This window comes from Gymnoscopelus braueri (genome assembly GCF_963280865.1).
Source record: "Gymnoscopelus braueri genome assembly, chromosome: 8".
NCBI classification, from domain to species: Eukaryota; Metazoa; Chordata; class Actinopteri; order Myctophiformes; family Myctophidae; genus Gymnoscopelus; species Gymnoscopelus braueri.
This window is the reverse complement of record NC_137609.1, coordinates 40948571-40963579: the sequence shown is the minus strand read 5'-3', so window position 1 is coordinate 40963579 and position 15009 is coordinate 40948571. Positions and strand designations below refer to the sequence as shown.

The following is a 15009-nucleotide window of genomic DNA, read 5'->3' as shown; positions in this document are numbered from 1 at the left end:
TGCGTTTTGTGGAGAATTACACAGAATACTTAGGATAAGTATTTTTCACACTACATCAGGGGTTTTCAACGTTTTTCAGGCCAAGGACCCCTTAGCTGAGAGAGAGATGAAGCAGGGACCCCCCCCACTACATTGTTTACAATTGTGTTGCGGATTAAACTTTTCCATAGATTTCATAGATAGTTGTATTCATATTATAATGTGTATTTTCAGTGTATCTCCAATATTTAGTTAAAGAGGTGGTGCCATGTTTTTGCACTTTTTCTGTTTTTCATGTGTCTATGAGGTTGATAGAACTTCATTAAGCCCCCCGGTGGTGTTTTTATCGTGTTTTATGTCTTCTCTGACTATTTAGAGTTTCTTCCTGGAGGCTGAAACCTTGAGGGTCAAACGTGCCAATAGAGAAACAGCGCTTTAGTGACATCACAAAGCCCACACCCTCCCCCTCATTATCATAACACAACAGGTGTGGGCATGAGGAGGAGGAGGGACTAGGACAGGTGGGTGGTGCTAAGGTGGTGGAGGAGGTGCTAAGGTGAGAACCAGGTATACTTAATGCACTGGTGGGTGTGTCTTCATAAAAACAACATTTTAACACTTACTGTACACTTTTTTTTTGTTGAAAAAAATCCTTACATAATAATAATACCTTATGATCAGGTTTTAGGGTTGAAAAATATCATGGCACTCCATCTTTAACTTAACCGTTGGCTCTGTACTTGGTCTGCTCGTTTTCCCTTCTACACCAACTCTCCGAAAATAGCAGATCTACAAGATCTACAAGCTCACAACGCCTCGCAGCGCGAGGCGTTGTGAGCTTGTAGATCTGCTATTTTTGGCTAAGGTTCCCCATCACACAAAGATTTGGCGGACCCCCTGTGGTAATTCTGAGGACCCCCCAGGGGTCCCGGACCCCTTGTTGAAGACCCCTGCACTACATAATTGTCTCTGTCGGGTGGAAACCTCGTATGACCAAAACGGTTACTATTCAGGAAATTGATTTTTTTTTATCTGTTCCAATGGATCCAATGTGGTTATTATTTAGTCACAAGCTCTTGTTAATGCTTTTCATTCGTTAAAATGCTTTCACCATTAAAAGAAAATAGCTAAAATAGCCTTTCTACAAGATCAGCAATTTTTGCTACTTTTGTGTGACAATGTAGTATGACGACGTAGGCCATTAAATTATGGAGAAAAAGAAAACATAAAAAAAGGCGAAACATGGAGCAACAAGGTTTCTGCCTGACAGCGATGATATAGCTCCTCGCATCAGAACAATGGGATTTAACCCATTAGATTTTAGCTATACATTGGCTGTCGGGTGGAAACCTCATATGTCTAAAACTGTTACTTTTCAGGATTCAAATTCAAAAGCATCAAAAGTAGCAGATCTACAATAGATCTGCTACTTTTGAGTGACGCTGTAGTATGATCAAGTAATGCATTAATTACGAAAAAAACACAAAGTTCAAATGTGGAGATAAGAGGTTTCTGCCCAACAGCAAAGATATATAGCAACATAGGTTTTTTTCTGAAAACTGTTTGTAGAATGGGGCGTCAGGTCTTACTGGGTTGAGGTTAAAAATGAGCACAAAGTATGCCTCTAAAGTGAACAGCCATGTTTCAGACCCGGACCTCGCTCCAGCATCTTACCGATGGATTCTTGGTGAGTCCCACTTCTTGTCCACACAGTGACAGGACGTTCACCAGCTTCTCTCTGGTTCGCTTCTGCACAAACACAAAAGTACACAATAAACAACACACATGATCACATGACAAGTCATGTACATACATACTGTATCTGCTGGTCTTATGCTATGCGTGCATTATGTTCATGCAGATATCTTGATCTTTTTATGGTCTGCTTTGACCATGCTTATTTAATGTTTGATTAATCGATTTATTAGTCCCTTATCTCCCTCTCTTTCTTCTACCTTTCTGGAAAACAACAAAAATTATAGAGCTTACGCAAAAAAAAGGAAAGCAGGTGCCCCGGTTACATGTGATACAGATTCGGCATCATGAAGACAACACAGATGTTAGTGAAGTATGATGTGAGAAGGGTGGATGGTTAGGGCTGTGACGGTCCGGTCGGCAGGTTTTCTTACCACCGTGAAAAAGCTAACGTAACCCAGCTGTTTACCGCAAATGACTCCACCATACAGTATCTAACTGCAACTATTCAAGGTTATAATAGTTTGGGATTTTTCTTTTCTAATTCAGTTAGTTTTAATTGAATTCCAAAGCAGATTTGCTAGTTTTTATTAGTTTCTAGTGTTAGTTTTATTTTTTTATACTTTCTGTTATTTGTCAGGTGCAGGATTGAAAAGGGCCAGAAAAGGTTTAGGCTATTATGTAATAAAAACGGTGGTGCCGACAGCTGGTATAAAGCTGGTACAGTGAAATAAATAGATTAAGATTTCATATCATCCCAAAAAAGCGTATAAATCGACAAAAACGAAAACTAAGGGCATTTTGTCTATAATTTCAGTTGGTTTTGTAAACACACAATACAGTTTCAGTTAGTTATCGTTTTTATTTATTTCAGTTAACGAAAATGTTTTTTTTTTTCTTCCAATTTTAGCTTTCGTTATTTCGTTCGTTTTAGTTAACTATAATAACCTTGCAACTATTACACCAGAGCTGGTGGATAAGACCACTGGAATAATAAATGATCATATCATTACTGCATTTCAATGTGAGGTCCCACTAACCTGTAACCAAATTGTTCGCCTTCCACACTGTTACCATCTCCACTTTACCAACCGTAAAACGTGTGGTTATTTCCAACATAGCAGCAGCTTGAACTAAAACAGTCCATGACAGCGAGCATGACAGAGAGAAGAGCTCTTTTAAGCTTAAATCCCTTAATGCGACCTCAGATTAGACGTATTTGCTAGCACTGCATGCAGATATATTTTTTCCCCCACAAATGTGGCGTATTGCCTCGTCCTAATTCGCCGACCGTCACTTTTCATCTGGCTCAAAGCCAGAATGTGCCCAAATAGGTGATGAAACGTTTGGCTTAGAAACTAGGTCAACTGGCTAGCATCAACTGTATGGACATTTTACCACATAGAGAGAAGTAACACTATATATTGTTTGAATATATATATATATATATGTTTTAAAGCAAACATTTTTCTTTTTGTGCTTCTGTGGGGGGTCCCTGGAACAACATATTTTGAGAAGGGAGTCCGCGGCCAAATATGTATTATGTAGTATTTGGCCAAGGAACCCCATCTAAAAATGTTTTGTTCCAGGGACCCCTCCCCCCCAGAAGCAAAGATTTGAGTTACAAATGTAAAAATATATATATTCAGATTTTGCACACATTTTCAAGGTTTTTCTAAAAATAGCAGATCTACAAGCTCATAACTTGCACTTTTATAATAACGTACGTTTTTTTTTTAAACTGTTAGGATTTAGAAGACATTTGTAGAATCCCCCAGAAGCAAAGATTTGAGTTAAAAATGTTCGCTTTAAAAAGAAAAGTACCCTATTCAAAGATTTGCACACATTTTGCACACATTTTTCAAAAATAGCAGATCTACAAGTTCATAGCGCGACACTCGGTGCCGCGCTATGAGCTTGTATATCTGCTATTTTTGAATAGCCAAAGAAATCTTAAAATGACACAGATGCGTTCCCGGTCTTAATGGGTTAATTATGGTAAACTAACTAGACCATACCCATGGGGGGATATGCGCACATGATTTGGCAACCCGGGAGCCAGCGAACACAAAAACGCTAATAAACAGCTGACATTTGGGGAAAGCGAAAAACGGGCTTCGGTGTTCCGTGCACATGGTTAATGGTCAATGGCTGTGTGCAAATGCAGATCAATTGCTCCAGCCACTGAGGAGAACCGGGCAGAATTATAGGAGGATATAGGAGGATGGTAATGCAGTGATTGTCACTCACAGCCCTATACGGAACGGTGTGACTGACGGTATACCTGCGAGGACGCCGGTCGTCTCCAGCTGACGGGCACCAGCACGGTGTTGGAGTTGGACCCGGACGAGGTGGAGGAGGCGCTGCGTGTGACCGCCATGGCCCTGGCCTTCCCCTCTCTCCCTCCGGAACCCTGGAGCCCGTCGAACCGCCGGCCGATCACTGGGGTCTATACGTTAGAACGCATACAGCAACACACATGCACGTTAAATACACAAAATAACACAAGACAAGACAGACTGATAGAAGCATATAGTCTCTGTCGGGCGGTGGCGTAAAGTAACTAAGTACATTTACTCAAGTACTGTACTTAACACATTGGGTGCCAGCATTTTTTCATAACAACTTACGTTGGGTGCCAGCATTCTCCCCATTGACTGCGCTTTGCTGTTTAAGGCTCTAGACTCCACGAGGAGCAAATCCATGTAAAAAAAAACATCCATTCATGTTGCGCGATGACCCTGGCTACAGCCTGGAACGATAACATTTCACTCGCGAGTTACAATGGGGGGGGATCGCGCATCGCGCATGACCGGTTTTCCCCACCGGAAACAGATTCGGAGATATAGGTGTTTTAAAGAAGGAAATAGACAGGAAGTGGATGGCAGCCATGTTTTTGTTTTTCCGGTGATCTATCTGGCCTATCCTTCTCAAGATCACAATGGGTACTCCCAGAGCTGCTCTAGCCCCGCCCGTGTGGAGAAAAACGAAAAAAACAAAAAGACATATTTCACGGTCTGGACCGTGTTCGGCACCGGACCGCTACTCTGCGCAAACACGGTTCAGACCGTGTTTGGCACCCGATGTGTTAAGTACAATTTTGAGGTATTTTTTACTTTACTGGAGTATTTCCAAGTTTCAGTACTTTTACTTCTACTCCACTACATCTCAGAGGCAAATATTATACTTGTACTCTTTTACTCCTTTTACTCCACTACAATTATTATAAAGCCTTAGTTACTAGTTAAACCAAAACCACCTAAGTGGAAAAAGCGGCACTCCAAAATAAATACTGCAAGACAGTGGCTCAGATGTAGTTTCTCATTTTATTGCGAGAAGTGAACGCTAACGTGTTTCGGCCGCAGCCTTCCTCAGAGCAGATTAGATTAAAAAGTAATAAAATGAGAAACTACATCTGAGCCACTGTCTTGCAGTATTTATTTTGGAGTGCCGCTTTTTCCACTTAGGTGGTTTTGTTTTGAGTTGTATACATAGCTGAGCACCAACTGCCTAAACTAAGAAGGCATCCAGAGGAAGCGCACCGGTTTTTCTTTCTTCTTAGTTACTTTGTGGATTTTTATTATTATTACAACACACACATTAACCACTTCAGCCCTATAAACATTTTGGCCATTTGAAAAGAGCCGATCTACAAGCTCATCGCGACGCATTGTGAGCTTGTAGATCTGCTATTTTCAAATGATTTTAACATTTGAAAACTTTTGTACTTCACTTAATTTTGAATTCTGGACTTTTACTTGTAACGGAGTACTTCTACATTGCAGTATTGATACTTTTACTTAAGTATGTGAGTACTTTTTCCACCACTGCTGTCGGGTGGAAACCTCATATGTCCTAAACTGATTCAAATTAGAAAAACAGCAAAAGTAGCAGGTCAACAAGCTTGATCTGCTACTTTTGATACTTTTGTGTGACGCTGTAGTATGATCAAATCGGGCGTTAATTTACGAAAAAAAACACAAAAAGTAAAAAATAATTGAGATTTCTGCCTGACAGCGAAAATAAACAAGATAGATCGATTAGATATGATAAGATAGATACCATTTAATGATTTAAAAACAACTTGAGATACAAAGTTGTTGTGTCCCCTTCATCACCTCAGAGATGTCGAAGGTGAAGTCCAGAGTTTTGCCGGGCAGGGCCTTGTTGGCCGAGCCGTCCCACACCCGGCTGACCTCCAGGTTGGACAGGTCGCCCTGCGTGTGCCCGCCGTACGTCGGGTGCACCAGGCTGGCGGAGCGGGACACCACCAGCTTCAAGATGTTCAGGGCGTCCTTCCAGTGCACCGTCTGTAGGGGGAGACAAAGGGTTAACATGGGTTAACTCATGGGTTAATGCATGGGTTAACCCATTAAGACCGGGAACGGTCTTAATGGGTGTCATTTTCAGATTTCTTTGGCTATTCAAAAATAGCAGATCTACAAGCTCATAGTGCGGCACTCGGTGCCCGCTATGAGCTTGTATATCTGCTATTTTTGAATAGCAGATATTCTAAATGCATTCCCGGTCTTAATGGGTTAATACACTTTAAAGGTAGGGTAAGTGATTTGCAATTATTCAAATAATTGCAAAATGGTTCTATGTTCTGATAGTGCTCGTTACTATAGAGTGTCCTGTCCATATAAGGAGTCTCCATGTCTCTCCAGCTCTTTATAAAACAGAAAATGCATTTTCGTTTCAGTTTCAGTTTCATTTCCAATTTTATCCAATCCGGATAGAGAACTCAATCAGGATATAGATTAAACAAGTGAAATTGGAAGTGATGACACTAAGAAATGAGCAGGCAAAATTGGAACTGGAACGCTATAAAAATTAAGCTTAAAAATGGGTACTTTCTCCTGATTGGCTGAGATTTTGACACCTACCAGAAAATGTATTTTCTGTTTATTGAAGAGCTGGAGAGACGGGGAGACTCCTGTTACTGAACAAACACTCTATAGCAATGATTACTATTAGTAGGGGGTACTAAGTGAAAAATCGTTACGCGGCGGATAAAAGCATGAAATTTGATACAGATGTCCCTTGGGTCATCCTAAAACATCCTAGAAGGGGTGCCCAAAAAAATCTTAAACAGGAAGTGAGTTATGGACAAAATCCAAAATGGCCACCTAAACTGTTGACCGTTGACTCAAAAGACACCAAAATAATCTCCAAAAAGCATAAAATGTGGCACACATGTCCCTTGGGTCATCCTAAGACATCCTAGAAGGGGTGCCCAAAAAAATCTGCAACAGGAAGTGAGTTATTGACCAAATTGAAAATGGCCGCCTAGTGTTGTCGATTGACTCAAAAGACAACTAAAGAATCTCCAAAAAGTATAAAATGTGTCACACATGTCCCTTGGGTCATCCTAAGACATCCTAGAAGGGGTGCCCAAAAAGGTCTTCAACAGGAAGTGAGTTATTGACTAAATTGAAAATGGCCGCCTACAGTGCTGGCGATTGACTCAAAAAGCCTACAGAATCTCCAAAAAGCATACAATTTGGCACATATGTCCCTTGGGTCATCCTAACACATCCTAGAAGGGGTGCCCAAAATAATCTGAAACAGGAAGTGAGTTATTGACTAAATTGAAAATGGCCGCCTACAGTGTTGAAAGATGATGCAAGATACCTAAAGAATCTCATAAAAGCATGAAATGTGGTACAAATGTCCCTTGGGTGATCTGAACGCATCCTACAAGGGGTGCCCAAAAAGATTTTAAACAGGAAGTGACCGCCTAAAGCAGTTGACACAAAAGAAAACATAAAGGGACGTCATAAAAGTGTATAATTTGGTACGTACATTGAGTGCTTCTTAATATATCCTAGAAGAGGTTATTTATTTGCTTGTTTATTAAACTTTTTAGGAAGGGACCATGTTGAAGAAATTCTAAATGGCTGTTTAAACAGTTGACCATGGCAGTCTGCATATTATGCAGACTCAATACGACAGGTTATGCAGTGCATAACCTGCCGTATTTTGTAGTCTACCTTCTGTTTTCATTTCTACATCACTTATTCATTTTACTTTCTGCATTATTTTTTTATTGTACTCTTTGAATCTTCTTTATTTATCTAACTCTCTGCATATTCTTATTTATTTTACTCTGCATCTTATCTTACTCTGCATATTCTTATTTTACTCTCTGCATCTTATTTATTTTGCACTCTACATCTTCTTGCTTGTTTTACACTCTATCTTCTCATGTATTTTCTTCTTGATCATTACTGTTTTTTTGTGATTAGTGTTTAGTAACTAGTACATGTATTCATGTGTGCCATTTCGCAATTACCAGCACATTGGCATAATGCTCTGCAAGGTAACCCAGCATCCCGGCATCTACACTTTCTCGAACAGAAGGGCTCAGCTTTGCAGCCACACTTGAGTTCTCTCCAAACTTAAGCAGCCTCTGGCAAGAGTGTCCATAAAGGTGTCCACGAATCAGCGACTTTAATCCATCCATATTTGTCAGGAGATGGTAGAGATTGCATAGCTTTCAGGCTTCTGGACCAAATGCCAGATTGGCTGCTCGATTTGAATATTGTAGCAGTGCAGCCCGTGTGGGAGGAGTGTTTTCCATTGAGAGACTATTAAAAAAAATGTTGGCACCCCTTAGGATGCATTCAGATCACCCAAGGGACATTTGTACCAAATTTCATGCTTTTATATGAGATTATGTTTTATGAGTGTCTTTTGCATCGTCTGTCAACACTGTACACGGCCATTTTCAATTTAGTCAATAACTCACTTCCTGTTTCAGATAATTTCAGGCACCCCTTCTAGGATGTCTTATGATGACCCAAGGGACATGTATGCCAAATTGTATGCTTTTATGAGATTCTTTAGTTGTCTTTTGAGTCAATCGACAACACTGTAGACGGTCATTTTCAATTTTGTCAATGACTCACTTCCTGTTTAAGATTTTTCTGGGCACCCCTTCTGGGATGTCTTGGGATGACCCAAGGGACATGTATGCCAAATTGTATGCTTTTATGAGATTCTTTAGTTGTCTTTTGAGTCAATGGATAACACTGTAGGCGGCCATTTTCAATTTTGTCAATAACTCAGTTCCTGCTTAAGATTTTTTTGGGCACCTCTTCTAGGATGTCTTAGGATGACCAAAAGGACATGTGTGCCAAATTGTATGCTTTTATGAGATTCTTTAGTTGTCTTTTGAGTCAATCGACAACACTAGGCGGCCATTTTCAATTTAGTCCATAACTCACTTCCTGTTTCAGATTCCTTTGGGCACCCCTTCTAGGATGTCTTAGGATGACCCAAGGGACATATGTGCCAAATTTTATGCTTTTTGGAGATTATTTCGGTATCTTTTGAGTCAACGGTCAACAGTTTAGGTGGCCATTTTGAATTTTGTCCATAACTCACTTCCTGTTTGAGATTTTTTTGGGCACCCCTTCTAGGATGTTTTAGGATGACCCAAGGGACATCTGTATCAAATTTCATGCTTTTATCCGCCGCGTAACGATTTGGCCATTTTTTGTGCTTAGTACCCCCTACTATATCAGAATATAGTGCTTTAACCTTTTAACAAAATACCTTTTGTTTTAACCCAAAAATATCACTTACCCTACCTTTAACTCTCCTCTCTGAAATAAAGATATTTATTTGGCAATGCTCTACGTTCCCAAACTCTTCACTTAGCAGATCTACAAGCCCGCAATGTATCACGATGTGACATGTGAGCATGTAGATCTGCTTTTTATTTTATTTATCACGACAAAGAATGTAAGGCATAAGTGGTTAGGAAAATGTCCCCCCACTTGCCCCCCCCCCTCCCCTCCCCCCTTTTACTCAAACCCTGGCAGACAGAGGTTGGGGTGTGGCCTACTGGCACGTTGTTGCGTGTTACTGAATCTTGTGTGAATTGGATGTCTCCCAAAATGAACTTTAACCCATTAAGACCTGAGGTTTTTTGAAAGTTTTGAAATTTTGAAACATTTTGAAAAAAAAAATCTAAAACATTTTCTTTCGAGATTTTTTTTTCAAGATTTTTTTCAAAAATAGCAGATCTACAAGCTCATAGCGCGGCACTCGGTGCCGCGCTATGAGCTTGTATATCTGCTATTTTTGAATAGCCAAAGACATCTAAAGTGACACAGATGCGTTCCAGGTATCAATGGGTTAAAGGAATACACCTTCACTACATCCTCATTTTTGTTTTGTTGGGCTTAGCGAACATCAGATGACTCAGGCTAGCTATGATGTATTTTCATGCAGTGATACTTCCTTGTAGAGAGATAGTAGTTTTATAGAAATTGTATTTTTTGTTATTCTATTATAATTTGTTAAATTGCCCGCACTATGAGTAGGCAGCCGCCAGGAGAGCGGAGGCAGGCTGGAGTCTATTATTTCCAATGTAAGAGTGAACGTGAACACAGCCTCTGAACCATTCTTTAGCTCCATGGTCACTGAACTAAATATTGGACCCGATCGTCACAAGCCACACAATGTTCCCAAGGTTTTCACACTAAAATGGCTTTTTTTTTCCAGAGGGATAAATCAGGAGATGAATCTACTTTATCATCGACCTTTCTCTGTCCCAGCAACACACTCTAGTGGGATCTACCACCAGTAAACATTGGACGTTCGCGAGATCAGACGGTGCCCCCCTTAGGAGACCATTAGAATTTGTGTGCCATTTCGCCTCTTGTGGCTTCAATTGGAATGGCGTATCTTTGATGATTGAATATCTTTGGTATAACACTGTTAGGTAAAGTACGGAAAGCTGACCTGGACAAACTTCTCGATGGTCTTGAGGACGTCTGCGTTGAACTGTTTGACCACCACGGCCGTCAGGTCCATGTGGCTGAGCAGACAGTAGATGATCTGGAGCAGAGACTGTTGCATGGCGGGTAAACCCTTATCCAGTAGCTAGCACACGCACCGCACCGCACCCCCACACACACACACACACACACACACACACACACACACACACACACACACAAGAAGAAATTTAATACACACTTTCTTTACACATCTTTAAGTACAGAAGAGATGAGAGTTTAGAGCTTAAAGGAGTAGTTCACCCCAAAACGAAGCCTTGAATTCATGGAGATTTGTATTGTTCTTATCGTCTTCCTAAGCCAATTATTTGATGACCGGCGGAGTCTCCGGTAGGAACCATTGTTGAGAATGATGTCAGAGTGTGATGTCATAATAAAGAGGGGTGTGTCTCACCTCAGCCATGTAGGTGACCATGTTGAGTGTGATGTCAGAGTGTGATGTCATAAAGAGGGGTGTGTCTCTCACCTCAGCCATGTAGGTAACCATGTTGAGTGTGATGTCAGAGTGTGATGTCATAATAAAGAGGGGTGTGTCTCTCACCTCAGCCATGTAGGTGACCATGTTGAGTGTGATGTCAGAGAAGGCCTCGTGGAGGTAGCGGCAGACCACACTGACCCAGGAGAAGGGGTCACGCGTGTACGACCTGGTCTTGTACAGAGTCATCACGTGGGCCAGGTGAGACAGCTTGGTGTGTTTCTCCTCCAGACACACCTGGAGGGGGGGGGAGAGAGAGAGAGAGAGAGAGAGAGAGAGAGAGAGAGGGGGGGGGTCATTGAGAATTGCAAAACAACCATACAGTACATACAAAAAATATATATATATTTCCTATATATTTCACATGTATTTTTCCAATATACATATAATAATAAATGTTGATTTGACAGCTCAAAACATATATTTGTATATTATGAAGCATGTCATATCAGTCTTCCTTTTTTTCTTTTTAAGAGTTTTAACCATTTAGACCTGAGGCCTTCTACTGTATATCCTGATCTAAGTTTTCTGAAAAAATAATATTTATTCAAAAATTACAAAAAGATGATGTTGCTAAACACTGTACATAGCAACAACAACCCCAAAATGGGTTCCCGGATTGAAAGGTATAGTTACGTATAGGGGTTATACGTAAATGGGTTAAGCTATATAGTTGGGAAAGCCTGTCCGAACATGTATTGCTCTTCAGTGTATACTACTGTACCTGAGCGATCCTCTCTGCACTCTCCTTACAGAACTGATTGGGGTGTCCGAAATGCTGCACCAGATGAGGCAGGAGACACAGCACGTTCAGAGGGAAACCTACCAACACGCACACACACACACGCACACGCACACGCACACGCACACGCACACGCACACGCACACGCACACGCACACGCAAAAATGCATTCAATATTCATGGAGCCAGAAAAGGCTAATTCCACCTTAACCCATTAAGACCTGGAACTATGTCATTTTTAGATTTTAGCAAAAAAGCATTATTTTACACTTTGGGCTATTCAAAAATAGCAGATATACAAGCTCATAGCGCGGCACCGAGTGCCGCGCTACGAGCTTGTAGATCTGCTATTTTTGAAAAGCCCAAAGTGTAAAATAATGCTTTTTAGCTAAAATCTAAAACATTTTAAAAATTTTAAAAATTTTAAAATGTGTGCAAATCTTTGAATACATATTTTTAAAGCAAACATTTTTAACTCAAATATTTGCTTCTGGGGGTCCCTGGAACAAAATATTTTGATGGGGGTCCGCGGCCAAATACATATAATTTTGGGGGTCCTTGACATGAAAAGGTTTTAGCACCACTGATATAGAAACATACGTTTTTCAGAATACTGTTGAGATTTAGGAGACATGTAGAATCGGCTTCAGGTCTTAATGGGTTAATAAAGTATAGTTACAGACAAACAGCCATAAAGCTGTCATAATCCGGTTAAAAAGGTAAATATTAGCATAAAAATTTTTAGTTTAGACGTCGACAAACAATACCTATGGCCTGTGACGTGTCGACGACGGGGACCCGTGACACCGGCGTGAGCTGACAGAAGAGCTGCAGGGTGAGGTCGTGGGTGGTCTGGGACGTGAAGCCCTTGAGCAGCAGCTGCTGCAGCCCAGAGAAACCGCTCCATCTCAGCTGGGCCTGCAGCTTCTCCAGGCGCTCGCGGTTCTCCGCTCGGTCCAGGGGCACCTGGCATGAGGAAATAAAGAGCGTTTCCCATTTAATAATCCATTAAGACCTGAGTTTTTTTGAAAGTTTTGAAATTTTGAAACATTTTGAAAAAAAAAATCTAAAACATTTTCTTTCAAGATTTTTTTTTCAAGATTTTTTTCAAAAATAGCAGATCTACAAGCTCATAGCGCGGCACTCGGTGCCGCGCTATGAGCTTGTATATCTGCTATTTTTGAATAGCCAAAGATATCTAAAGTGACACAGATGCGTTCCAGGTATTAATGGGTTAAGACCGTGAAAAAAGCATCTGCCATTTTAGATTTTTACCACTTTAACCATTATTTTATACTTTGGCAATTAAAAAAAAATCTTGATTTGTTTGGCAAATCTTTGAGTATATATATATTTATAAAGCAACATTTTTTTTTTAACTCAAATCTTTGCTTCTGGGGGTCCCTGGAACAAAATATTTTCAGATGGGGGTTCGCGGCCAAATACATATTATAGACCATATTCACACGGCGGCCATATTGCGATTAAGTTAATGAAATGCCACCCCGGTTTCCACGGCAACGGGGTGGCATTTTCAATGTTAAATTCCAAAATGGCCGCCGTGTGAATATGGTATATTGTTGTTGTTTGGTTGCTATATCAGTCCAGGACGTTTTCCATGTCAAGGACCCCCAAAATTATATGTATTTGGCCGCGGACCCCCATCTCAAAATGTTTTGTTCCAGGGACCCCCCAGCCCCCAGAAGCAAATATTGGAGTTAAAAATGTTCGCTTTAAAAAAAAATATCTATATTCAAAGATTTGCACAGATGCGTTCCCGGATTGAATGGGTTAATGTCAGCCAAAAATGACAGTTTAAATAAGTAGGTAAGTAAGGAAATAGCCAGCAGTCAACTCTGAGGAAGACCTATTAGGTTGAAACGCGTCCGTTGTCTCTGTTCGTGAGAGGTAAATAAAAGACTATGTGAAAAATGACATTCATTGTGTACTGGCTATTTCCTTACTTTCATTTTATTAAACCTGGAGTGTTGCGGGCCTTCTGCTTTGCAGTCGTTTCTCTCAGTTTAAGTAAGTAGCCTAGAAGGCGCTCTGGTGGCGCAGTGGTAAATTGCCTGCCCACTACCACGGAGGTTGTGGGTTTGAATCCGCCGTGACAGCAGTGAATGAAATCTAGATTAATTTATATTCATAAAGGTCTATCTATGTCATCACGCAAGTACGTTTGCATTTACAAGAAGTAATACAAATTTGACAATTAGGGACTTTTGACATATGAATACACAAAAATGCATTTAAACAAAAAATGGCATCTAATGATAGATACAGTATGTCCTCATTATGACCGTGGATATGCTCTAAAAGTGTGAAAAACGTCTTTAATAAACCAGTCCCGTGCGGCTCTACTTCAAATGACAACCACAGTAAAATGTTCTCTTTTGGTTCTCGAGCCCGAAAAGTTTTTTTGGGAACCCCTTGATAAGAGTACCTTAGATAGGAGCTTGTGGACAAGGCGAAGGGACATCTGGTACTCGAACTCAAAGTCGGACTCCATGAGTGACACGGCCACCCAGAAGACCGTGGCCAATATGGACGAAGGGTGGGAGACGTGGGCGGGGTCCGACAGCACGCTGGGATCGATGCGATTGGTCGAGGACGAGCAGGAGCCCGGGGTTCTGCCCGGTCGGGAGAGGCCGTGATTGTTGCAGGCCTGTGTGTGTTAATAACAAAAGAGGTTTATTTAGTCATTGAGATGTTAATTGTGATCCAGACATGAAGATAACTATCTACACACATTTTGATAGCCGTAAACAATACATTTATATTTTGAGAGGTTAACCATAAACAGTACATAAGACATTGTGTAAATGGGTTCCCAGCATCCAAAGATTTTTTTTTATGGAAAATAAATGTTAAAAACGTCCATTTTCATGTTCATTATGAAAGACATGCAATATCGTCTCTGTCGGGTGGAAACCTCACACGTCCAAAACTGTTACTTTTCAGGATTGAAATTCAAACGTAGCAAAAGTAGTAGATCTTCAAGCTTGAAACGCAGAACTTGTGGATCTGCTATTTTTCATCCTTTTCTGCGACACCGTAGTATGAGTGAAGTAGTGGTGCTCAAACTTTTTCATGTCAAGGACCCCCAAAACAAAATATTTTCTTCCAGGGACCCCCCAGAAGCACAGATTTGAGTTACAAATGTTCAAGATTTAAAAAGAAATAGCAGATCTACAAGCTCATAGCGCGGCACTCGGTGCTATAACTGCTATTTTGGAATAGCCAAAGTATAAAATATGGATAAAGGGGTTAAAATGATTGTGACGCTTTATTAACAAATTTTGCTG

At 40.7% G+C, this 15009-nt stretch overlaps 1 protein-coding gene across 9 annotated transcripts in view; it reads right to left on the bottom strand.

Moving 5' to 3' along the window:
* The window catches only part of fryb (furry homolog b), a 102729-nt gene that overhangs the window by 15269 nt on the left and 72451 nt on the right, over positions 1-15009 (bottom strand). For all 9 annotated transcript variants that reach the window (XM_080434998.1, XM_080434990.1, XM_080434993.1 and 6 more), the window contains 8 exons: positions 14148-14369; positions 12469-12667; positions 11684-11781; positions 11026-11196; positions 10429-10569; positions 5793-5984; positions 3959-4123; positions 1654-1728 (listed from right to left, as the gene is read on the bottom strand). In XM_080434998.1, coding sequence (XP_080291124.1) covers positions 1654-1728; positions 3959-4123; positions 5793-5984; positions 10429-10569; positions 11026-11196; positions 11684-11781; positions 12469-12667; positions 14148-14369 — 1263 coding nt within the window. The remainder of the gene's footprint in view (positions 1-1653; positions 1729-3958; positions 4124-5792; positions 5985-10428; positions 10570-11025; positions 11197-11683; positions 11782-12468; positions 12668-14147; positions 14370-15009) is intronic.